The 24,069-nt window shown below is 35.6% G+C and overlaps 2 protein-coding genes across 2 annotated transcripts; one reads left to right on the forward strand and one right to left on the reverse strand.

The window, feature by feature from the left end:
- The first annotated feature begins 440 nt into the window (after positions 1 to 440).
- Positions 441 to 3,595, forward strand: LOC121726508 (CAAX prenyl protease 2). Its single transcript, XM_042113895.1, has 6 exons — positions 441 to 740; positions 817 to 1,061; positions 1,381 to 1,548; positions 2,542 to 2,610; positions 2,740 to 2,802; positions 3,194 to 3,595. Exons 1-6 carry the CDS (start codon positions 625 to 627, stop codon positions 3,394 to 3,396), a joined length of 864 nt encoding a protein of 287 aa, XP_041969829.1. The 5' UTR covers positions 441 to 624; the 3' UTR covers positions 3,397 to 3,595.
- Positions 3,596 to 12,588: 8,993 nt separating this feature from the next.
- On the reverse strand, positions 12,589 to 23,625 carry LOC121726163 (BTB/POZ domain-containing protein KCTD3). Its single transcript, XM_042113398.1, has 13 exons — positions 23,435 to 23,625; positions 22,986 to 23,299; positions 22,706 to 22,871; positions 21,752 to 21,828; positions 21,483 to 21,576; positions 18,089 to 18,306; positions 17,651 to 17,866; positions 16,848 to 16,964; positions 15,361 to 15,500; positions 14,657 to 14,831; positions 13,903 to 13,999; positions 13,426 to 13,637; positions 12,589 to 12,782 (listed from the first exon to the last, which is right to left on the reverse strand). Exons 1-13 carry the CDS (start codon positions 23,479 to 23,481, stop codon positions 12,589 to 12,591), a joined length of 2,067 nt encoding a protein of 688 aa, XP_041969332.1. The 5' UTR covers positions 23,482 to 23,625.
- Positions 23,626 to 24,069: the final 444 nt, after the last annotated feature.

A 24,069-nucleotide genomic window follows, 5' to 3' on the forward strand; every position in this document is an offset into this window, starting at 1 on the left:
AACAGAAAAATAACAATAATAAACGTCATTATCAGTCATTACCTGTGAGAAATAAAATTAAATATGATTATAGATCTTTGGATTAAAATGATATCTTTCGATGCATAGAGAAAAATAATGGCCCATCTTCTCCGAGTTCATAACTGCAATTGAACTAAGCGAGAATGTACATGATCGCACTCGGGCAAGGGGCTCTCGCACGAGACTCTCGCCCGAGAGCTCTCGGCGAGAGTGTACAGCCAACATAAAAGTCAATGCTTTATCCATGGACAGCTCAGTGATGTGACAGTCACTTCTGAATCTGACTGATACACTCTGACATTGGCAATCCATGAAACTGCCATTAAAGAAGAAGAAGAAGGAATCTGACTGAGTAGACTCAACTGTCATGTCAATGTCAAACAAGATATACTAGTACAAGATTACGAACTGCAGTTTGCCATGGATTTCTAACAATTTTCAAAAAATGATCAAAAATGAAATTAAATAGCTTCTTATGTATTAATATAAAATACTAAATATAAATTACAAGCAATCTGAGACACTTTAACATAAATAGAACCTGTCGATTTTAACATTGTATTATTTTATTATGGTGTTTGTTTGCATAACTTCGAACTCAAAATGGATATAAATCAGCTTATTAATGAAAACCAATGTGTTTTCTCTGCTTTGGCTTGTATATTTTTGACCGTCGCTTATGTTGCTAGTCTATATGTCTGGAGAACTCAACATAACAGGTAAATAATTGACTTGTGCAAAAGCCAAAAAAATGCTATTTTTAGATGAATCATCACAAAGCTTTATTATTTTCAGGGACCACCCGTCCACAATCAAAAGAAGATTCTTTGGTGTCTCCTGTGTTATGATAATAGCCCCATTTTTCACACAACTATTTCTAAAGGAACATTCTGTACAAAATGTGGATATATATGTGCAGTTGGGCTTGAGATTGCCAGGTCTGATCAGTGCATCAGTCCTGCCTCTACTCTTGACCGCAATTTTATTTTTAGGACCTTTAACAATGCAATTTTTGTCTGGAACATGGAGAATTTATTTAGGTATGTACTATTGAAGAAAATAATTTATAGGCCAACCTACGTCGTTTGGACGGGCTATTTTGGGGTGATCTGTCGCCTGAGTTTTCTACCATATTATGCCTATGAAATATCTTTCTTGACAGTACCATGTTACCCTTTTATTTTATACAATTTACAGTATCAACAATTCAAATATGTTGAATTGTTGATACTGTAAATTGTATATTGTAGGACATTACATATCAAACTTCATAATGAATTAAAAAAACTTTTGTCAATCGAGTATATTTTCTAATTCTAATGCCTAATAACATCTAAGGTTATAAATTATATTCAACAGAGCCAGTATACTGGTGGTCAAGTTGGCAGGATCTGGTGTGGGTACGCAATCATGTGATGGCACCACTCAGCGAGGAATGGGTATGGCGGGCCTGTATGACACCCTTACTGCTGCAATGTCTTGAGCCTATGACTGCTGTGTTTGTTGGGCCGCTGCTGTTTGGAATTGGTAATCTATTTTACATTTATTACTAGCTGACCCAGCAAATGTTGTTTTGCCATATAAATTATTTCTAGTATTAATATAAAAAAAATATACAGTTATCAGGAAGAAACTGCTTAAAGCGGTAAGTCTGCCAATTTGCTCTCTTCCAAAAATTTGTTTCTTTATCTTATTTTGAATTTTTGTTGTGTGTAAATAGTTTATTTTTTATTTTAAATAAAATAAAATAAAAAAATAAAATAAAATTATTATAAAAAGTAGATAAAAACCTATTCTCACGCGTAACATAATATAATGGGCATTGTCCAAAAAAAATTACATGTACTTTTATATTTTTTTTCATTAAAATAGGGCATTATAAGAATATAAATTAAATAATTTTGAAATTCATTGGCTAGTTTTTTCTCAATAAATTTTTAAAGTTTTGCTCTGACGTCATCTTCGGAGGCCAATTGACCTCTGCAGTATGTTTTAAATTTCCTTTTAATCTGGTTCGTCAAATGCAAGTTCTCATTATGTGAAAGCTGATACGAGAAGCTTACCAAAAGTTCGAAACGTAATGTTGGTCGAATTTATTGCTAATTTAACGCCATTGAAGGTCAAACAATGGTTAAACATATTTGTTCAAAAATGTAAGTAACTAATGGGTATTTTTTTCGTTTATATACAGAAAAACGATCACTGACCTTATTCCTCGAAATGTTTTTGTAATGAGCAAAATTAAAAAAAAAATGGACAATCCCCATTGCATACAAAATTTCATTATTTTGAAAATGGCTCAACCAATTTCATTGAGCCATTCTGGAGGAGTTCCCGCACAATCACTGTGACACTAGAATTGCTGAAGAAACATTAAGTGAAAGCCAAAGCCAAATCGACTGATTAGATATTGAATGTTACTGATTCTAGATAAGTAGGCAAAGTATAGAGGACTAAATTTTGCCAGCTTTAATCAGTATAGTAAGATTACCTAATATTCTTTTATGTTTACACTTTCAGCACACTTGCACCATATGCATGAGTTGATGAAGGGTGGCTGGCAGTTCAAAGATGCCTTGATGATTTCAAGTGAGTTCCAATGCAATACCATAATTATTGTCAAGTCCATAAAGGCTTTAAACTCGTTATAAAAATGTAACTCGTTTTTGCCTCCATAGCTAAAAATATTAGTATTAATGGGAGCAATTTCTCTTACAGCCTTCCAATTGATGTTTACAAGCATATTTGGAGCATACTCAGCATTTCTTTTCCTACGAACTGGTAAGAAGAAACTTTAATATAATTTTGTGGAAGAAAGTACTAAGTATGTCTGTTACTTCTTGTGTAGCAAAATGTTTTGCTTCTGAGATGGATAAGCTGAAAGTGTATATTATAGTATAAAATACTAAATATATATAAAATAATAATAAATAATAAATAGTTAAAAAAATACGCTTTTACATTAAGTATTTTTTTTTCAAAAAAAATAACTAATTGTTGCATTGTCATTGGCTCTTAATATGTATGCAAAGTTTCGAATAAATTACAATAAGAGATAGTTAAAAATTGTGCTCAAAGGATCTGTTACATACATACAGCCCAAGCTTATAAAAGTGTGTTAAAAATCAGATTCATTAAATGTGTATTAAAATATGTTCATCTGTTGTTTCAGGTCACTTCGTCGCCCCGCTAATCGCGCACATGTTCTGTAACCACATGGGGTTCCCAAACTTCAGCGAGGTTGGCAAGTATCCGCTTCTGCAGAGAATTATCATCATCTGCAACTTCATCCTCGGTTTAACTTTATGGTGTTACCTCCTGTTTCCGCTGACTAGCCCGGATATTTATGACAACAGATTATATTCTGTTACGTGAATTGAACGAAATATGTACTTGAGTCTGTCCAATATTTTAGTACTGCCACTATGAACTAATATTGCAAGCTATTGCAAGCTGTAGGTGTAATTCTGAAAGAACTTTAAACGTAATGCTTTATAACTTATTACTCCATTTCAAATTATCTACACAGGGTGTAACAAAACTAGGTGATAATACAATAGGGTGTGTATGTGTTCCTTTTAGAGAGTTCACTGTGAAAGTAGCAGCGCTGAAAGACCAAATTTTTTTCACTTGTATTGCCCTTGCCCAAAGAAAAGTAAAAAAAAATTGGTCTTTCAGCGCTGCTACTTTCACAGTGAACTCTCTACAAGCAACACATACACACCCCAAAGTGTTATCACTTAGTTTTGTTACACCCTGTATAAATAAAAGTGAATTTTAAATTTTGTTAGTCTCACTAAAACTCAAGAACGGCGAACCGATGATGAACCGATTTGGCTAATTTGAGTCTTAAAACATCCGTGGAAGTCCAGGGAAGTTTTATATTATTAAGGAGGGAATTGTGATACGAAGCTCACCGGGTCATCTAGATATGATCTAAATGTTTAAGCTTAGAATAGGCGGCTACTGCTGCCGATTTAAATAGATTCACTGCATAATAATAAAATGGCACGTAAAATTATTGTTTACCATTACGCCAAAAGTAATTTAAATGGAGTATAATATTACGATTTACGTATTATGCAAATAAATCCTTATACTTATGATTGATATTATAAACTTAATAATTATGTTTATTGCAATATTGACAATATAAAAAGAAAATAATGTTTTTTGTATATCTTTATTGCTTTTCGGATTGCTGCTAAAAAGTTTTTGTTTATTTAATATAATAATAATAATGATTTTAGTGGTAAAATGTATACTATATTAAGTCGGCGGTGAGTTGTGACTTGTGACTAATACTATTTTAAATTAACCAAAAGTTATAATCGAATGATATTTACTTTTATTATTATAATGATCAGGTTGTTATTGCATACTAGAATCTTCAGATATTTTGGTATTAATATTTTATTTTCAACAAAACGTTGCAAACATAGTCAAATAATAAGTGATTCTCTCTATTATTTAGTACGTAATTTTATGAACAACTATTTTTGGTGACAGTTTTGTGTTATTATTTATAATTTACCAGTTGTTAAATTTAATTCAAATAGCTTATTATATTAAATCTATAACGTTTTTGTTATAATAATTAACTATTGAGTATACATGCTAACTTTTTGTCAATAATTTAAAAACAAAATTTGTTTTTAAATTATTGACAATAGTAATAGTATATATATATATATATATATATATATATATATATATATATTTCGCGACCCTATATATATATAAAGGTTGAAAAACACTGCATTAGTCGATATAAAACTATGCGAATACTATTGTTACCTTAATTTGGTTGTTATTTTATGTGCCATAATTTGCACTATGTAATGATTTTGTGATAGATTCTAGCAAGTAATTTAATATATCAGAACAAAATGCCTCACTAGTCAATTCACTATTGTACTAAAAACTTACAAACCGCACCACAATAATATGTGACTACTTCTTATGACATGATAAAACACTATGTACTTTTTTAGTCTTGTTCAGCCTCTACATGTTGTCCCATGATGGACACAGTGTAGAGAGGCATACTTATTCGATAAACTCTCCAACATCATATCAAGCCACCCAACTGCACTCAATCTTACGCAGTTTTTAAACATATTTCAGTGTCTATAAGATTTAATAGACTTTAAAGTTGGCTACAAAAGTAATACACTAAATTCGTTGCTGATCGGTGCAATTTTGTAAAATTTAGAAAAATTTTAATGGCTCCAAACATCTTGGGAATTGGCGGCACAATTGAATTTTGACATCGATTCGAGAAGTTAATTGTGCATGCTGTAGATCATGCAGTTTAACCATTCCGGTCCAACGCATAAAGTTAATATACCTAGCGGAATAGAGAAACAAAGGCTTGAGCAAGCGAGATGTCATATTATCAGTAACACTGCGTGCGTGCGTGTAAAAAGACACGTGTGATACATGACAGCAGCACTCTTTTTTTGACGTCCAGTTGGCACGTGCCGCACGTTGACAATTTAATCTCATAGAAATCATGTTCAATCATGCTTGTGTAAGTGTATACGTACACATATTTTTCACACAGATGAAAACTAATTTCGGTTTCGTTTGACAGCTCGAGATTTTTGCTCTATTCCGCTAGGTATATTAACTTTATGGTCCAACGTGAAGAGGGCCCTTTATATGATTAAATGTGTGTTGACCTAGTTGATTTTTTATTCGTAGGTGTTGACAATTAATTTGATTAGGATTAAATGATTCTGATTTTATATTATTTAAAAAAATGGACGAATAATTTGGTTGAATATTATCTCAACACACTTAGAACTTAGAATTGAATCAAAGCAAAATATTGTGGATAAAATTTAAAAAATTACTTTGTTAAAAATGCACTTGTTTTTACATTTATTAAGTCATAAAGTAAGTACAGTAAAACAAGCAGTATTTAATAAGCCAAAATTAAGAGAATATTTAAGAGTTGAATATATTATTTAAGCTCTCTCGCGCCAGTCTGGGTGTTAATACTTTCTCCTTCATTAAAATGAGGGATGAGAGACATTTAACAATTAATAATACATAAATTTCCCAGATTATCCTTAAATCTTTGTTCTTAAGAGCTAGATCTGCATTCGTTTTTATTCTCTTAGCTACCTTTCTTACATCACTTTATCAAAATTTATCTGGTTCCTCGTAATTTGGTCGTGTCATAACACGACCAATTTCGAATCGACTATAACGAAAGATCTCGACTAAACATTGACTTTACTTAACCCGACCAAATAACGTTGGTCTACCATCTACCTATAAATATAAATCTAGTTTTCTTTTGGTACAAGACCCAACAACAGCCCATGAGGCCAGCCTGGTATTTTAGAATGTTTTTCTAATAACTAAGGCTGCCTTCACATTAAGTCGCGAGTCGCGTGGCTGCCGCACTACTGAGTTAATGTGAAGGCAGCCTTAATAATTTATTAACATGTCATTTTGCGGCAAGATATGACCTAAAAATTGTATGTATTAAAGAAAATAAACTAATGAATTACTACTTTTTTTTTACTTATAACTTATAAGTAACCCTTATGTTATTTTATTCTTTGACTGAGAAAATTTGGTAAGTAACAAAACACGAGTATAAAATATATAGTTTTATTTTTTATACACATCTTTCACTAAAATTTAAATACTATATTAACATGTAAATTCATACCCACTACTATTATTATCAACGACGTTATATTATAATGTGTCACGACAAATTTTGTTAGCAAACTATAATTGATACACTTTTACGTAAAATGCTTCATTTTATTTTAGCTACTTCTTAAAACATTGTATTAAGTATATTTAATTCAAAATATTTCAGAATGACTGCTAGTTTAAAAACGATTAAGAATTTACCTACATATACGTGTATTAGGACATTCTAAAATTCATAACTATGTTTAAAACGTTAGATTTCAAAGATTTTCTTATGTTTCTGGGCATTTAATTTAATATAAGTAAGGGTTTAGTAAATATAAATAAATCAGTCTTGTGTAAAAAAATACAAATGCCCGAAATTATGAACATAATTTAAGATTTAATTAAACATTAACCCCCACACTAATAACAATATTTAGCGAATGTTTGCTTGCCTTTGTGTGGCACATTGGAAAAGTTACATAACAGCGGTTTTTAAATAGTTATAGGCTCCCTACATATCTCGACGGTTCCTACGTATAAAAGGTCATGTCCAAAATAGCAAAAATTTTTTATTGCATCATGCACTTCCATATAATGAGACACATATTCCTACATTATTATTTTTTTTCTATCACAAGTAATTCCAAAGATAAAAAGACGTAAATGACGACAAGTTGAAAGTTTTATTAGACTTTACTGTGGTAGATGCGGACATCTATACTTACAGTCTTGTACCGCGTTGGAAATTACGCACCGTCCCGCGACATGTCGGACATGCCCGTTTCTACCTCTGAGGTAGACAATTATTTATAGACTTGTTATCATTTACGTTCAGTTATTATGAGATTTTTGTTTGTTTTCAGTGGGACTAGTGCCACACATTCAATCAAATTTTAACCAATATGAATATTTAAGTGTTATAAATAATCAGTGACGTGAAATAATGGCTGCAACGGAGGCTGAGGCCTCTTTTCATGATGAACAACCATCAGGGCCTTACCGGTATGGATATGGAGCAAAAAAATCTCGTTTGTCGAGGCCAGGGGCGCTGTTTTATTTCCATACAAATTAAATTATTGTCCAGTCACAACTCTTTTTTAAATTATATGACCTGCCAAGCCGCAAGTTGGTCTACCATAGACAACTATTTGAGGTATTTGTGTTGCGTGCGTATGTGCGACATCATGGCGGTGCGCTGGGCGAAAGCGGCGGGACAGTCTCGTTGTTCGAGGCCCCACAATAATCATTAATTTTATTTTGATTTTAATATATTTCTTAAAGCGCCAACAAAAAAACGTAATTTGGTGAAAATTTCTACTATTGCGGTTCTTGAGATGAACCTCGGCGATAGACGGATGGACCACATATAGAAAGCGAAGTCTGATATGTTCCTATTTTCAATTATTAAGCACGGAAACCTAAAAGCTTAAAAATATTATATTATGTTACTTTATTTAAAAAAATAAAATAAAATATCTTTATGTTTGCGGCTTTGCAAGAACATTGAGTATGAGTTACGACTGCATATTTGTTTTGCGAACAAAAGGCGTTAAATTGTTTGTGTGTTAAATGAAATGTTATTTATTTTATTTAAGACAGTTAATAAATAATGTAACATTAATTAAATACTATAAAGAACACTCCTTGTTCGCTCGATAGACAAACTAACGACGGTAAATAAGCCTTTCAAATAATCTTCCCCGTTTTTTCCATTTTCTTCTATTTCCTTGCTCGTATTTATTTTAGCGTGATAATTTATAGCCTATAACCTTCCTCGATAAATGAGCTATCTAACACTCAAAGAATTTTCAAAATCGGACCAGTAATTCTTGCGATTAGGGCGTTCAAACAAACGAACTCTTCAGCTCAATAATATTATAATACTTAGATAAGATGTTCTGTGGTCAATTTGGTAGTCGCCAATTGGAATGAAACACTATTTTGTTCCTGTGAGGAACGTGTAAGATGGTTATATCGATGCAGCTCTGTATTCAATGGTTATGCTCAAATTTACAACCTTCATAATTATATTCTCAAGAGTCAGTTTGCTGAATATAATAATCGACTCAGAATTATATTTTACCGTCCAGACTTGTCCACTGTAGAAGTTATAACGAAGCCTCAAAGAATTTATTCATGTAAGATGCAATAAAAGTCTAAGGTCGTCAATGGTCACCTAGGGAAGGGAAGTTGGAAAAGAAATTGACCTTGCTCAAGACGTATCCGAAAAGACCAAGAAGAAGAAATTATGTTTTTGTTTTATCCTTTAGTGAAAACAGAATAAGTTAATACATTGATACTAAAATTTGTAGACTTTTGAAATCTATACAGTTTAACTTATCAAATAGTCACATTTCATTAGAATTTTTCATTTTAGACCTATAATTATTGATGACATGTCCTTTTATTCGTTCATTATAACATAGAAAAAACTTTTTAAATTAACAGCGTATAAAAAGATATGTCTGTTTTTTTAGTTTTTCTTACTGAAGAGCCTGACTTTATATTATTCATACATTATAAACTTATAAATTATGACAATAGGAATCATTTTATAAAGTGCTGAATGAATTTAGGACCTAATATAATATTTTTATTCTTTCAACGTAAAAACGGACATGTACGACTTAACCGTTTCTACACAGACAATTCAAGACTGAATTTGTCTTGAATTTTCAGCGTAAAAACGGTCATCTTGTAATTTTGGCGAAAATATTGAAAATATTTAAAATTGTGTTATATCATTAGAAACGGCCTTCATTAAGCTTTACAAATCAACCAAAAACATTGTGTTAATGTTTTATGATAATCTACAGTAACAGTTTGAATCTTAAAAAAGCGCTCCTGAAAACCACTACTTTTGACATGTCGCTTTATACGTAGGGACCGTCGATCTATATTAGGGTCAATTTATAATAGTGCAGAGTCGAAGCGAAGCGAATTCCCAAAAACTGAACATATAAAATTGAACCTTAGCTCCAGAGCGTAACGCATACATTACTTCTGCGAGGCCAATCAGCGTTGGTCGGGCGAATTTGCGCGGATGCGCACGGATGCGCGCGCCTTTTTAAATTCTCAGAAGTAATAAAGTGCGTTAACGCTTTGGAGTTAAGGTTGAATTTGTAATGTTCAGTTTTAATAATTCGCTTCAATGCGCTTCGACTCTGCGCTAGTATAAATTGACCCTTAGTAAGAGTGTAACAAAGATGGTTATTGGGTACCTAGTAACTAGTATCATAAAAGATACCTTGATATCTTTTACATTGAGTCCATAGTCTCTAAAATACAGGGACACATTAACCAAATGGATATTTTTTAAATAGAAAACATAATAATTTTGTTTTGTCTACCAACATTTTGTACTTACAATCAATAAGATTTATAATATACCAAATACTCAACAAAGTTAAAACTCGGTTCATGAGAACTAGAATCTTTAAATTTGAAATAATATTTTGGGCCATATCAACCAAAACTATACATAAACGTGAGATCTATATTGTAGACATTTTATTTCAAATAACTGCAAATATATAATTATAAATAATGAAATACTTATATTTTATTCTGTCTCAATTAACTTTTTTTTCTGGCAAGAAAAAATCACCTTACCACCCCGCCTTGACAATGAAAACGGAATAGGAAATTATATTACTGCAATGTTTTCTCGCCAGACGACAGCACCAGCACACACAGAATTTTGTTCGACGTTTTACAACTTTTCTGTCAATATTTTGATATGACGTGTGCATCATGTCTGATTTTAATCGGATTATTATTTACTGTATGCGCTAGTACTAGTAGCGCCTGTTATAGTAGAACATGTTATATTTATATGGAGAAATAGTTACATATTACACCCAGCACAGAATCAAATATAGGAGCAACATCTCATAAACGGTTAGGCCTACGCTAATTTTGAGCATGATTAACACATAAAGAAAAATCCTAAACTTTTATGTTGATTGTAGGCATTCAACTTAGAAATTATTCAGATCATTTTTAAAAAATAACTCATAACAATAGGTAATTTTAAAGTTTAAGGGCCTGTTTCACCACTCCCTGATAAGTGCCGGATAGTCTATCAACAACTTAACTTGACAGATAAAGTATGGAGAATCTGTCAAATAAGTTGTGGATAGCCTATCAGACACTTTATCAGGAAGTGGTGAAACAGGCCCTAACTCTTTCCAACCGCCTTTTTGGTAGAAATGTCAAAGACAGTTGTATCTAAAATATGTAAGTAAATAGAACAATAGAACTTAATATGTTCCATTTCTCTCTTATGGTCGTACTCAGAGACATTTAACTTTCAATAACTTTTTAAAGAAGAGTTTCACAGAAAATGTATGGACCTTATGTCAAATCTTATTTATCTAAGTCTCTGAGTTCGGCTGTCGAAGAAATGAAATTCGTATGTTATGTATATTCAGAGAAGTTAAATCCTAGGCAGATGGCGGACCAACATAATTTGGTCGAGTTACATCAAACCTAGCCGCCAAAGCACGGCTAATATTGAATTAGCATAAACCATAAAGTTAATATAGGTACCTAGCGGAATAGAGCAACAATCTCGAGCTGTCAAACGTAACCGAAATTGGTTTTCATCTGTGTGAAAAATGTGTGTACGTACTACGTATACACTTACACAAGCATGATTGAACATGATTTCTATGAGATTAAATTGTCAACGTGCGGCACGTGCCGACTGGACGTCAAAAAAAGAGTGCTGCTGTCATCTATCACACGTCTCTTTTTACCACGCAGTGTTACTGATAGTGACATCTCACTTGCTCAGGCCTTTGTTTCTCTATTCCGCTTGGTATATTAACTTTATGGCATAAACACGCCAAATGACGTAGGTCCGTCAACTGCCTAGGAATCAATTTCCTCGATAATATACTAGTCCGGTTAACGAATGACTCAAACGAGGGTGTAGAGTGCGTGCGCGGGAACCTAAGCGATTTCTGCTGGAACTTATTCAGGGTGATTAGGGACAAAACATACTAAAAGTCCTGACGTCTAGGAGGTGAGCCGGAGGGAGGGGAGGGCGACAAAGGTCTACATTTTTGGTTTCTCGTCAATAACTAAAAGACTATGCGCTGTAGCAAAAAATATTCTATGACGACATTAAAGCTTATTAAATTCTCTATAAATTAGACTCTATACAGTTTTTCCAAATTCTTGGCCGTTTTCGAACTACACGCTCAGGAAAAGTCAAAATTAAAAAAACTTTATTTTTAAATATTCCTTTCTATTTCTGTTTGAATAATAGCTTTATAGCTTCTATGCTTCGTTCAGTGAGTGAGAGGGCCTCACTCACCGAATCCTACATCAGTCATCACCCCATCCCCTCATCACACCCCTTAAAGCGGCAACGCACCTGCAGCACCCCTGGTACTGCAGACGTCGCATAGACATTATGGTAAACATTTTACATCAGGTAGACCATACTCTTCTTTGCCAGCTTAGTTATTTATATAAAACCATCATGTATCATCGGGAATGAGCTGACCCCTCAAGAGTGAGGGTGGAAAAATGTAGGTAATATCTTGACGCCAAGAACAACAGACGACTTACCAGCGTCTGAGGCTTTACTAAGAACAATATTTTATTTATTTATTTATGCTTTCTGCACAATGTTGGTACATAGGCGGACTTAATGCCAGACAATATTTTGTCGCTGCAAACAGAAATAGAAAGGAATACCTACAATCTACATATATAAAAAAGAAGCTTTTTTAATTTTCACTTTTCCTGAGCGTGCGAGCGAGCTCACGCATTCTACAACTACTTTGTTGACTGAGCTATACATACGAATATCATTTCTTGTTAACTTAATTTTAAAAAGTAAACGTCATAAAGCTTATCGGCTCACGGCATGAGGCAGCAGAGCGCGCGCACTCATGCGGGGCGGTCGGGCGCGCGGGGAGTGGGCGGGGCGGGCGCGAGGGGCGGGGCTGCGGGCGCGGCGGGGGCGGGGTCGGGGCGCGCGGTCGGGGCGGCCGGCGCGGCGTCCAGGTCGCACGCCGCTAGCAGACGCACCAGCTCGTCCGCGCTCGGTCCGCCGTCGCCCACTGGTGATTCTTCACCCTCGCCTATAAAGCACAGATGGTTTTAAATTAAAGTCTCCAACATAATATTGTAGCGATGAGCAGCTTTAGAACAATAATTGCATCTGTGACACAGTTAATAATAGTAAGACTGCCTTTACTTTACCTTTACATGTGAACTTCGTGAAAGTATCTTGGTTTTTGTCTTTTTTGAACGACTTCCAAAAAGGAGGAGGTAATACGTTCGGCTGTATGTATCTTTTTTTAATCAAATAATAAAGTTAATCTCATCTAGCTTTTACTCGCGTGTGAACTTTATTTACTATAAGAAATAAGAAATGCCCCAACATCATAAATATCTTTAGAGCTGCTACTCCTACAGTAAACACGTTACAACAGACACATATATACGTTCCAAAAGATAATCACTTTCTTTTATTTTACCGTCAAAGGTACTGCGAAGAATCTATACCACTTCATAATGAACCATGAAGTTCGTAACCGGCCGCCTAGAGGAGCAATTTTATTGCCAACATCACGTATTGCGTAATAGTATTGACCATCTAGTCTAGGGTTAATATTAAAAATCGCGCGCCTTCAATCTAATTGTCAAATAAACTGTGCAATAAAATTGAAGCGTGATGTTGACAATAAAATTGCTCGTCTAGGCGGGTAAGTTCGTACGTACCAGGGGGAGCGGCGCGCGGTGCGGGCGCGTCGGTGGGCGGGGCGGGGGGCGGGCGCGCGGCGCGGTCGATGTGCGCGGTTAGGTCCCACAGCTGCGCCGCGCCGGACCGGTGCCCGCACACCAGCAGCCGCCGCGGCCGCAGCGCCCCCTCGCACTCCGCCACCACGAAGCACGATACACCGGAACCGTCAACGGACCGGATCGTGCATACCCTACGGACATGATTTTGATATAAACAATTTTTCAGCACATGTAGGAGATGCAGGATTGGATCTGATAATGCCGCTACGCAATATTTAGCGCAACACGTTATGCATAACATGCTCGAGTCTCCTCAGAGCGCCGCTCAGCTCCGGTGGAAAGGCAGCTTTATTCTTGGTTTAAAAATGGGCAACACTAATGAACTAAGTTTATACGCTTATTTTCAATATGTTCGAGACTTGCAACGAAATCCAAATGCTGAATAGTTTTAATTACCTTTTCCCGTTGGAAGCGAGTCGCACGTACAGAGTATCAGTGTCGGGGACGACCTTTTGTATAAATATCTGTTCCTCGTCCTGTTCACCATACGGTCCTGCATTAAAAAATTGAGGTTAGAAATGCTGAAAAAAAATGTATAATTAAAACATTTTATGACACCACTAAATACTTTTGTGGCTTTCGTTTATTTATTTCGAAATTTTGTAGTTATTCGCAGGCAGTACTGAATTACTCCTAGTTTAAAAAACTAAAAAAGCACGCTATTTTTTCAAGCATTTTAACAAACTATTGCATTGTAATTGGCTATTAATACGTATGCAAAGTTTCGATTAATTAATACCTCGATCGTGGGAAAACCAGACACAATGCTATTCAATTGTTACCGCTTGGGAGTTGAAGCGTTAGACTACTGGAGATAGGTAAAAATCTTGCTCAAAGAATGCGTTATACATACATTCAATCCCCTACCCTTTTCCTTTCCCTACCCTCCCCTATTTCCTTCCGTACCCTCCCCTATTCCCTTCCGTACCCTCCCCTATTCCCTTCCGTACCCTCCCCTATTCCCTTCCCTACCCTCCCCTATTACCCCTTAGAAGGCCGGCAACGCACCTGCAGCTCTTCTGATGCTGCGAGTGTCCATGGGCGACGGAAGTTGCTTTCCATCAGGTGACCCGTATGCTCGCTTGCCCCCTTATTTCATAAAAAAAAAATGCAGCCCAAGGCAAGCTAATAAGTGTGTTAAAAAACCTACCAGCGTCATTATGTGCCTGCGCGGTCGGCGCCTCTAGCGCGAGCACGGTGAACGCCGCCTTGGGCGTGGTCCCCGGCTGCGTGGAGATCATCCCCCGGAACCGCGTCACGCGCCACGACCGCACGTGGTTGTACTCGCTGCACACCGATATCAGGTAGTTCTCCGACAGGGATACCTGAAAACGATTCATTTTGTACTGAGATAGAGTAATTAAGGCGAAACTGAACTAGGCGACGCGATATTTTACGTTCCTAGAACGGATGTTTCGTGTCGCGCAGCACCGCTGCTAGTGCGTCATACGATTTCATACAAAGAATATTTGACTATGACATGCTATATCGCCCCGCTGCAGCGTACTGTCGCCTGGTTCAGTCTCATCTTTAGGGTTAGGGGTTTTAAGAGGTTTTAGAATTATTGATACAGAGCATCGCGAAACGGCGGGGGTGGAAAGTGTAAAAAAAATCTTGTCAGTTTTCGAAAACACGAAGCCGCCGGACGTAGCTACATCGAAAACCCTCATTGTGACATTAGAGCGAAACTACGGAACCCTAAAAAATATTGGTGTTGCAGTCGCGTTGACATTTCATTTACGATACGGATTACGTTATATAATTATTTATTATACATTGTGTGTAATGTTGCATGATACGTCAGTAAGATCGATACACGTGTAACTCACTTTACTACCGAGAATGGTAACAAACCTTGGTAACCGGGCTCTGGTGCACAGTAAACGTCTGGAACAGCTGCGGGCCGTGGCCGACGGTCTCCGGGTGCTGCACGATCACGCGCACCGACCCGTACCGCGTGCCGTACGCTATCTCTATCCAGTTACCGCACAGATCTGAGACGGAAGATATTGTTAAACGCGGGAGATCGACCATAGGCTTAAGTTTTTTTCCATGAAAAACAGTTGTACAGATTATAAAATAACTAGCTGTTGCTCGCGACTTCGCCCGCGTGAACTGTATACTCGGCGCGGCGAACCTTGATCCCTATGACACTGACAGTTAATAACATTGTAGTGGCGTCAGCATTAATTTAGGGTCATATTGGAGGCGTCTAAAAATGCCATTTATAAATTGTACGTAGCTTTATACAATGATATTCCGTTGGAACTTTTAACAATTCTTAACATTTACAAGAAATTATTTCAATCTGAATTTACGTGTACGTCCTGCAAAACTTACATAATCGTTAAATGTCACACGACGTAAGTTTTGCAAGACGTAAACGTAAATTCAGATTGAGATAATTTCTTCGAGATAAGCCCTTTCAAATAATTCCCCCGTTTATTTTCCACATTTTCCTCTATTTCTTAGCTCCTATTAGTCGTAGCGTGATAAAATATAGCCTTCCTCAATAAATGGGCTATCTAACACTGAAAGAATTTTTCAAATCGGACCAGTAGTTCCTGAGATTAGCGCGTTCAAACAAACAAACAAACAAACTAACAAACTCTGCAGAATTATAATATAAGTATAGATGTCATATTGCTATACTGTGTAAAAAGGCTATCTAACACTGAAGAATTTTTCAAATCGGACCAGTAGTTCCTGAGATTAGCGCGTTCAAATTAAGCCCATTCAAATAATTTTCCCCCGTTTTTTCCACACATTCCTCTATTACTTCGCTCCTATTAGTATTAGCGTGATAAAATATAACCTATAGCCTTCCTCGATAAATGGGCTATCTAACACTGAAATAATTTTTCAAATCGGACCAGTAATTCCTTAGATTAGCGCGTTCAAACAAACAAACAAACTCTTCCCAATTATAATATTAGTATAGATTTGACCATGTTAGTGGCGGCCGAAAAGGAAGATCTTCCGACCGAGCGAGATAGCATGCTCGGTCAGGCCGAAGCCCACTGACGTCATTTCAGACGCCTCTCCTGCCGTTCTCCGAAACTTCGATAGCGCGATGTAGGATTGTTATTCGAATTGTGGGTACCGCCAAAATATGATTATTTTGGCGAATTAAGCAATACTACTGGCGACAGCCTGGGACCTGAGTTAAGGGTATCTTGTTATCTCTTTCGATCTTTATATTCATGAAAGAGAAGATGTCGTAATAATTATATTGACAAATTTTTAGCAATTATATTCTACATTGGCACAGTGTAACCGAAAGGATTTTTCTAGTAATGCACAATATGTAGGAACGAAATAGATAACACAGAAACACTTACTTGTTTTGGGAGTAAGGTACACTGATATAGCTGTAATGGGCTCTTGGTTTGGATCCTTGTATAGCTGCGTCACGAGGAGATCATTGTCTTTCATACGTAGAGGAAACTTTTGCATATCTGTAGGAACAAACAAATTAATAATTTACATTTAATAGCCAAGAATTTAGGCACTACATTCAAACTAGTTTATTTACTGGCAAATATTGTGGTATGTGATTCATAAAGGAGAAAAAGACTGACAGTTATAATCCGGTCGCGAAGCACGCAGTTTTTTTTTTATGAAAGAAGGGGGCAAACGAGCAAACGGGTCACCGGATGGAAAGCAACTTCCAACAACTCGCCCATGGACACTCGCAGCATCAGAAGAGCTGCAGGTGCGTTGCCGGCCTTTTAATAGGGAATAGGGTAATAGGGGAGGGTAGGGATGGGAATAGGGTAGGGGATTGGGCCTCCGGTAAACTCACTCACTCACTCGGCGAAACACAGCGCTAGCGCTGTTTCACGCCGGTTTCCTATGAGAACGTGGTATTTCTCCGGTCGAGCCGGCCCGTTCGTGCCGAAGAATGGCTCTCCCACGTATAACATATTAAACGTATAAAATGTGCATATTTTATACTAACCTATCGCTACTGTCTCATTTAATCGCTCACAAAATTATAATTCGCGCTCGCGATCGAAAGAGACAAGAAAAGATGAATATCACATATTTTCGTGATTCGCAAATGGACTTTATCTGTCACTTGTTAAACTTCTGCTCCTTCTTTTAAAAATAGTCTACAGTTATATTTGCCATAACAAAGTACCAATATAATTAATGGTGCCGGCGGCGGTGCCGAGCAGCAGGAAGCTGCCGGCGGTGTCGTGCGCGGACAGCTGCGGCACGTCCTGCGTCTGCCAGTGCTGTGTGCTGGTGTGCCACACGCCGGCCTTGCTGCGGCCCCCTCCGCCACCGCTGAGCGCCACCAGCTGCGGCCCCACGAACAGCAGGTGCTCCACTCGCACGCCGAGGTTGAATGTGCCTTAAATAATTAATTTTACTTAATGAATGGCTGCAGCAAGGATGTTTATCTAATATGATAAAGTCACTTGATAGAGAAGGAGATCAATGCTGTGTAAGAAAAGAGAGAAAATAATAGTATGCAATGTTTTTATTTGATTTTAATATTGCATCAATAATTTTCAGTGAAAATCTAGGCTTATTTGTTTGCTCATTGAGAAGTTATTATTTTTCTTTTACTTACCTATCAGTGTTCGTCTAACAGGCTCAGCATGAGTGGAGAAAGCCCACAGCCTCACTAACGGCCCACTGGAGATGCCGAGCATCACATCAGTACCCGCATTATTGTTGCCACTTGAGGTAGCGCTACTGCCAGACTTAGCGTTAAGCGCTATCCGCTCAATAGGAGAATCTTGCACTGGAGATTGAAACACCACATACCAACCACAAGAATCTGTCAATCTGAAACATATTATTCAGTCCCTTTTAACAGAATCCCTTCCTATGAAACTCTAAAATCAGTATCTAAAAAAGCAAGGAAAATAGGAGAATGAACTTTAGCTTATTGTAGGGGTAGAAAGATTGAGGATAAACGCAATACCATGGAAACAATTAGAGGCATGCTGAATTATAATGTAATACAATTAACAAGAATCCAGTTGAGGCAAAAAAGGCACATAATATTAATTCCCACGATAGTGGGAAAAAGAGACACAATAGATATTTTATTGTGTCTCGTTTACCGGTGAGCGTATGGGGCTTGATTAATTAAACATATTTTATGTCATCTACAAAAGTTATATATAACACATTACACAGGAGACTCAAGTCATATATTATACTAGCGGCCCGGCCCGGCTTCGCACGGGTGGACATTGGTTTTTAAATTATTTTTTTTAAATAAAGTTTCAATCTTTAAGTTAAGCAGAACATAAAAATAGTTTACATTATTTAGCCTGCAACTACTATATTATAATTATTATGTACATATAACACATTTTTATTGTATTTTTTTTTATATTTTTATATTTTAAGTGTTATGTTTGATTATTTTATCCTTACCTGCAGAAGATACTATTATTTATAATATTTTGCAATTTCTTCATGTTTTTTTTTTGTTTAAAATATTTTATGTTTTTTTTTGTAGTTTTATGCTTTATTATTTTATGCTTACCTACATCTACTATTATATACATTTTGAAATTTTATATTTGTTTTTGTATAAAGTATTTTTGTTGTACTTTTGCGCTTTATGTTTTTTTACACCATACTTCTTTTTGCGTAAAAGATTCCATTAAAATTGGGTTAAAGCTTCCCTGTAAACGATATTTGATGTTGTTTTATTTTGTGGCAGCAAAATAAATTGATTATCAGCAGCTCCAACTCGGGATAGGCCAACGTATAGTTGACCATGAGTAAAACATTCTTTTCGTAGGTCGATGCCTACTAATTTGAAAGTTTGACCTTGGGACTTGTTAATAGTCAATGCGAAAGATATTTTTACCGGAAATTGAAGCCGTTTAAATGGGATTGGCAGATCAGTTGGAATCATCGGTATCCTCGGTATATGAGCTAGTTGACCAGCTGCTGGGCCGGTGATAATGGTAGCTACAATTAAATTGTCCTTTAATTCTTTAATAAGCAGCCTTGTCCCATTGCACATATTTGGTGGGCATAAATTTCTCAAAAGCGTGATTGGAATTCCGATTTTTAACGTCAGTTCGTGTGGTGGAAGTCCAGAAGGATTCAGCGAATTTAAAAACTCCTGTGGATAATGGACTGCATCTTCGATATTAGTGACGGTGTCGATCGATAGCATTTATAAAGCATAAGCAAGATGGAATATTTTGGTAGATTTTTCACACAATTATTAACACTTAATACGGTTCCCTTTTTTCTCTCATTAAATATAACCTATATGCAGCAGAAATAGTGTGGATTAAAAAATATGCATTAATACTTCCATCGTGCATCGGCATCGTGGGTATCGCAGACACAATAGATCTTCAATTGTTATGCTGGCAGCCGGCTGCCGCTATTGGAGATTTATAGTTAAAGAAATTAATTAATTATAATAGCAATCAAAAATAATAGGTAGTCATTCAAAACTTATTTTAAAGTATAGTCTATAATTTATAAAGCATAAGCAAGAAGGAATATTTTGGTAGATTTTTCACACAATTATTAACACTTAATACGGTTCCCTTTTTTCTCTCATTAAATATAGCCTATATTCAGCAGAAATAGTGTGGATTAAAAAATATGCATTAATACTTCCATCGTGCATCGGCATCGTGGGTATCGCAGACACAATAGATCTTCAATTGTTATGCGGGCAGCCGGCTGCCGCTATTGGAGATTTATAGTTAAAGAAATTAATTAATTATAATAGCAATCAAAAATAATAGGTAGTCATTCAAAACTTATTTTAAAGTATAGTCTATAATTTATAAAGCATAAGCAAGAAGGAATATTTTGGTAGATTTTTCACACAATTATTAACACTTAATACGGTTCCCTTTTTTCTCTCATTAAATATAGCCTATATTCAGCAGAAATAGTGTGGATTAAAAAATATGCATTAATACTTCCATCGTGCATCGGCATCGTGGGTATCGCAGACACAATAGATCTTCAATTGTTATGCGGGCAGCTGGCTGCCGCTATTGGAGATTTATAGTTAAAGAAATTAATTAATTATAATAGCAATCAAAAATAATAGTCATTCAAAACTTATTTTAAAAAGTTCTAAAAATATTACTTTCGTTGTCGTAACTTTTAAAGCTTTTTTGAAATTAGGATTATAATAATGAAGCACGATAGTCTATATCAAATCAATAAAGCAGCACCCGGCTGTCGCATAACTATTGAAAATCTATTGTGTCTGCGATTCCCACGATCGAGGTAATATTTACGTTGACTCTCCGGGCGAGTCTGTGGCACTGATAATTAAATCTCTCCCCTACCGCACGTACACCCGCGCATCGCACCTTGACGCCCAATTCGCAACGTGCAGCAGAAATCGTAATATTTTAATTTCGCCATAACATTAAAACCAAACGTCCAATTTTAATCATTCAAAGACCAAATATTATCTACATTAACTGTACTTAGTGATGAAATAATTTATTTTGATAAGGGTCAATAGCATGATTTAAATAAACGCATTTAAATATAGTCCAAAAAAAATTCTAGATTTTTTAATAAAAAAATGGTTATTGTGCCTCACTCAACATAGATAGGTATAGTGTGTCGCGGACTTTTTTGTAGATATTTAAAAGATCTATAATTACTTAGAACATTTTATGCCTCTATCTTTTATAGTTTAGGCAGCGTACGCAAAATAGGTAACTTTTCTGGTTGATTTTTTAAACCTTGCGTCCGAAAATCCCAAATATCTTACGGAACCTTATATTTTTCCAAAATAAAAATTAGCCTATGTTCAGCAGAAATAATGCAGGATTCCAATGGTAAAAGAATTTTTCAAATCGGTCCAGTAGTTTCGGAGCCTATTCGACTCAAACAAACAAACAAACAAAAAATCAAATCTTTCCTCTTTATAATAGTAGTGTAGATGAGACATGAGTAATCTTCTTATCCATTGTTTACAATTTAAGAAGATCACACACTCTACATACCTGTAGCCAATAACAAAATGAGAATAAGCAACAGCTATCCAGTTGTGGTGGGCCTTTATTATTTGAACTTTCATGTTTTCATTCCATGTGTTCCCTGAAATAAAGTTTTATATTATAAAAAAGGAATATAAATTAAATTTAAATTAATCCTGACCTTTTTGATTATTCGATTATAATTTATAATATACCCGCAGCTTGTAGTTGATATTTTACTAAAAATATTCAGTGGCAAACCAATTTATAATAAAAAAATTTATACATCTGTTTACCTTCTGCAGATCTCAGACCCTTCAAGATCTCAGCATTCCCAAGTGAAGCTGCCCTTGAATGTCCTCTTCCACAGCGACTGCAAGTTTAACTTGTGTTTTTAAAAATGCCAAAAGAACTCTCAAAACTAATACAACTTATATGAACAACTATTTCAACATTTTACAGATATTATGTCAAAAAATTTAATTGAATTTTTAGAATTGTTTTTTTCATAAATTGTAGTTGGGGAGGGTGTTTAGTAAGCCCCAAAGAAGCTTCCATATAAAGCACTGACGATTCAAAGGTAAGGTTACCCAGTAGGGACATTTTAAAATATAAATAAATAAAGCTTTATATTTTCCTAATTAAGCTTCGCAGATATTTTATTTTGCACTTAACTAAATGATTTAGTCCTTGTTGTCTAAAATATATATTTTATAATTTACCTAATTAATAAGCAATTTTCTGAATATATTTTCTTTTTCAAAACTTTAAAATGGCTGCAGTTTCTGAACCCACTGCTAAAATAAAAAAACACTCTTATTTTTTTCAGCTTTACCTAATGTAAAAAACCTACTAGGTCTTCATGACGATCGAGTGACTACACAAATAGCATTCTCCCCTTCCCTACTACTGTCTATAACCCCCCTTACTACTGTCTATAACTTCTACAGTGTGTAACAAAAACTAGTGATAATACTTTAGGGTGTGTACATGTTCCTTGTAGAGAGTTCACTGTGAAAGTAGCAGCTCTGAAAGACGAACATTTTTTTTCACTTTTGTATGGGCAAGGGCCCGAGCGTCACGAGTTTCCCCATACAAAAGTGAAAAAAAAATTTGGTCTTTCAGCGCTGCTACTTTCACAGTGAACTCTCTACAAAGAACACGTACACACCCTAAAGTATTATCACTTGTTTTTGTTACACCCTGTATATTACAAACTGTGCAGAGATTTTATAAGTAAGACTAGGTACCTCAGCTGATCTTGAGAAGGAATTCTTCCAACAGTACGCAAGTCTAAAGATGAGTTTCTAGAGTGTGTTCTATTTACTGTTCCCTCTGCATTTGATGCTGTTGAATTCTTCCTTGACACTGTCGCAGAGTTTCTGCCATTGTTGCTGCCAGGTATAGGAACATTTACTGAAAAAACAGAATGTTGACAATTATGTAGTATGCACAGTAAGAAGTAAAGAAATACAATAGTTTAAAATACAAATTATTATAAGAAATAAAATTATTTAAACCAATACTTACAAGGTGGTGGAAGATATCCATAAAATAGTACATCCCCACAGGATGAGTGATTTATTTCGTCACATAATGCTAATCTTCTACTCAAAGGTGTGATACCGAAGTAGTCACACTCGTGTCTTAGGGCTCTTAAATTTACATCATTCAAATCAATGTCTCTAGTTCTAAGGTAGTTTAATATTAGCGAGAACAAGTTGGGGTCTCTGTCAATGAATATAGCACCTGTTTCATCCCGCACCGTGGGAATTCGCCCGCTGAGGAGGGCGGTAAAAAACGTATCTGGTACCCATGTTAACGTGTGCCATGATGTAGCAAATCTAAAAAAAATAAGCATGTATGATTACCAACAGTACTGATTATCTTATTTATTTGTAAATATGTGAATTTAATAACAGTAAACCATTGCCTTATAAATTACTAGAGTACAGTAAACGAAAGCTAAACAATATTACTTGGTGCCACCGACGTTCAAATTAACTATTTCTTGAAAGTTAGACATTTCTATGTTGAATCAGATCTTGAGTAAATACACTTATTTTTTAGAACACGTCCTCGAAAACTCATCGTTTTCTCTTTGCTATATCATTTTATTTGCCATTTTATTGCTAAATTAAATAAATAATTTATGAAATCACCCCCAACATTCACAAGTTTACAAGTTTGTCAATGTCAAATCAATATGACAGCTGACAGCACCGACAGTGCAAACGTCAAACACAGCTGTGAATTTTTTTACAGCGACATTGAAGTCATCACCCGTGCCCGCTGCATGGCAATCAGTTTACGTTATAAGTTATAACTGTTCACATTTTTCGCCTCAACTCTGACGCTGGCAACTCCTAAATGGGGAGGCTTACGCCAAAAGAAGAAGAAGAAGAAGAAGAAGACATTTAAAGGTAAATGACTAGTGATTGGACTGTACTAGTCATTGGACAAAGCACAATATAACACTATATTTATTAAGGTTGCTTTAAAAACTACCTGTTATTCTTTAAAATAAGGCGTTCTTTTACTTTATTAACAGGCAGCTTTTAAAGCAACATTGTGTTTTTGTGCTTTGTCCAATCACTTGTCATTTTACTTTACA

The sequence above is a fragment of the Aricia agestis genome, chromosome 4 (genome assembly GCF_905147365.1).
Source record: "Aricia agestis chromosome 4, ilAriAges1.1, whole genome shotgun sequence".
NCBI lineage: Eukaryota > Metazoa > Arthropoda > Insecta > Lepidoptera > Lycaenidae > Aricia > Aricia agestis.

Excerpts from the sequence above, each read along its gene's own strand:
- LOC121726163 (XM_042113398.1), bottom strand. The coding sequence starts at position 23,481 with ATGTCTAACTTTCAAGAAATAGTTAATTTGAACGTCGGTGGCACCAA. Across the intron at positions 23,300-23,434 it reads TTGAACGTCGGTGGCACCAA|ATTTGCTACATCATGGCACA; the intron begins GTAATATTGTTT and ends TATTTTTTTTAG. Across the intron at positions 17,867-18,088 it reads TGTTAGACGAACACTGATAG|GCACATTCAACCTCGGCGTG; the intron begins GTAAGTAAAAGA and ends TAATTATTTAAG.
- LOC121726508 (XM_042113895.1), top strand. The coding sequence starts at position 625 with ATGGATATAAATCAGCTTATTAATGAAAACCAATGTGTTTTCTCTGCT. Across the intron at positions 1,062-1,380 it reads AACATGGAGAATTTATTTAG|AGCCAGTATACTGGTGGTCA; the intron begins GTATGTACTATT and ends TATATTCAACAG. Across the intron at positions 1,549-2,541 it reads GCCGCTGCTGTTTGGAATTG|CACACTTGCACCATATGCAT; the intron begins GTAATCTATTTT and ends TTACACTTTCAG.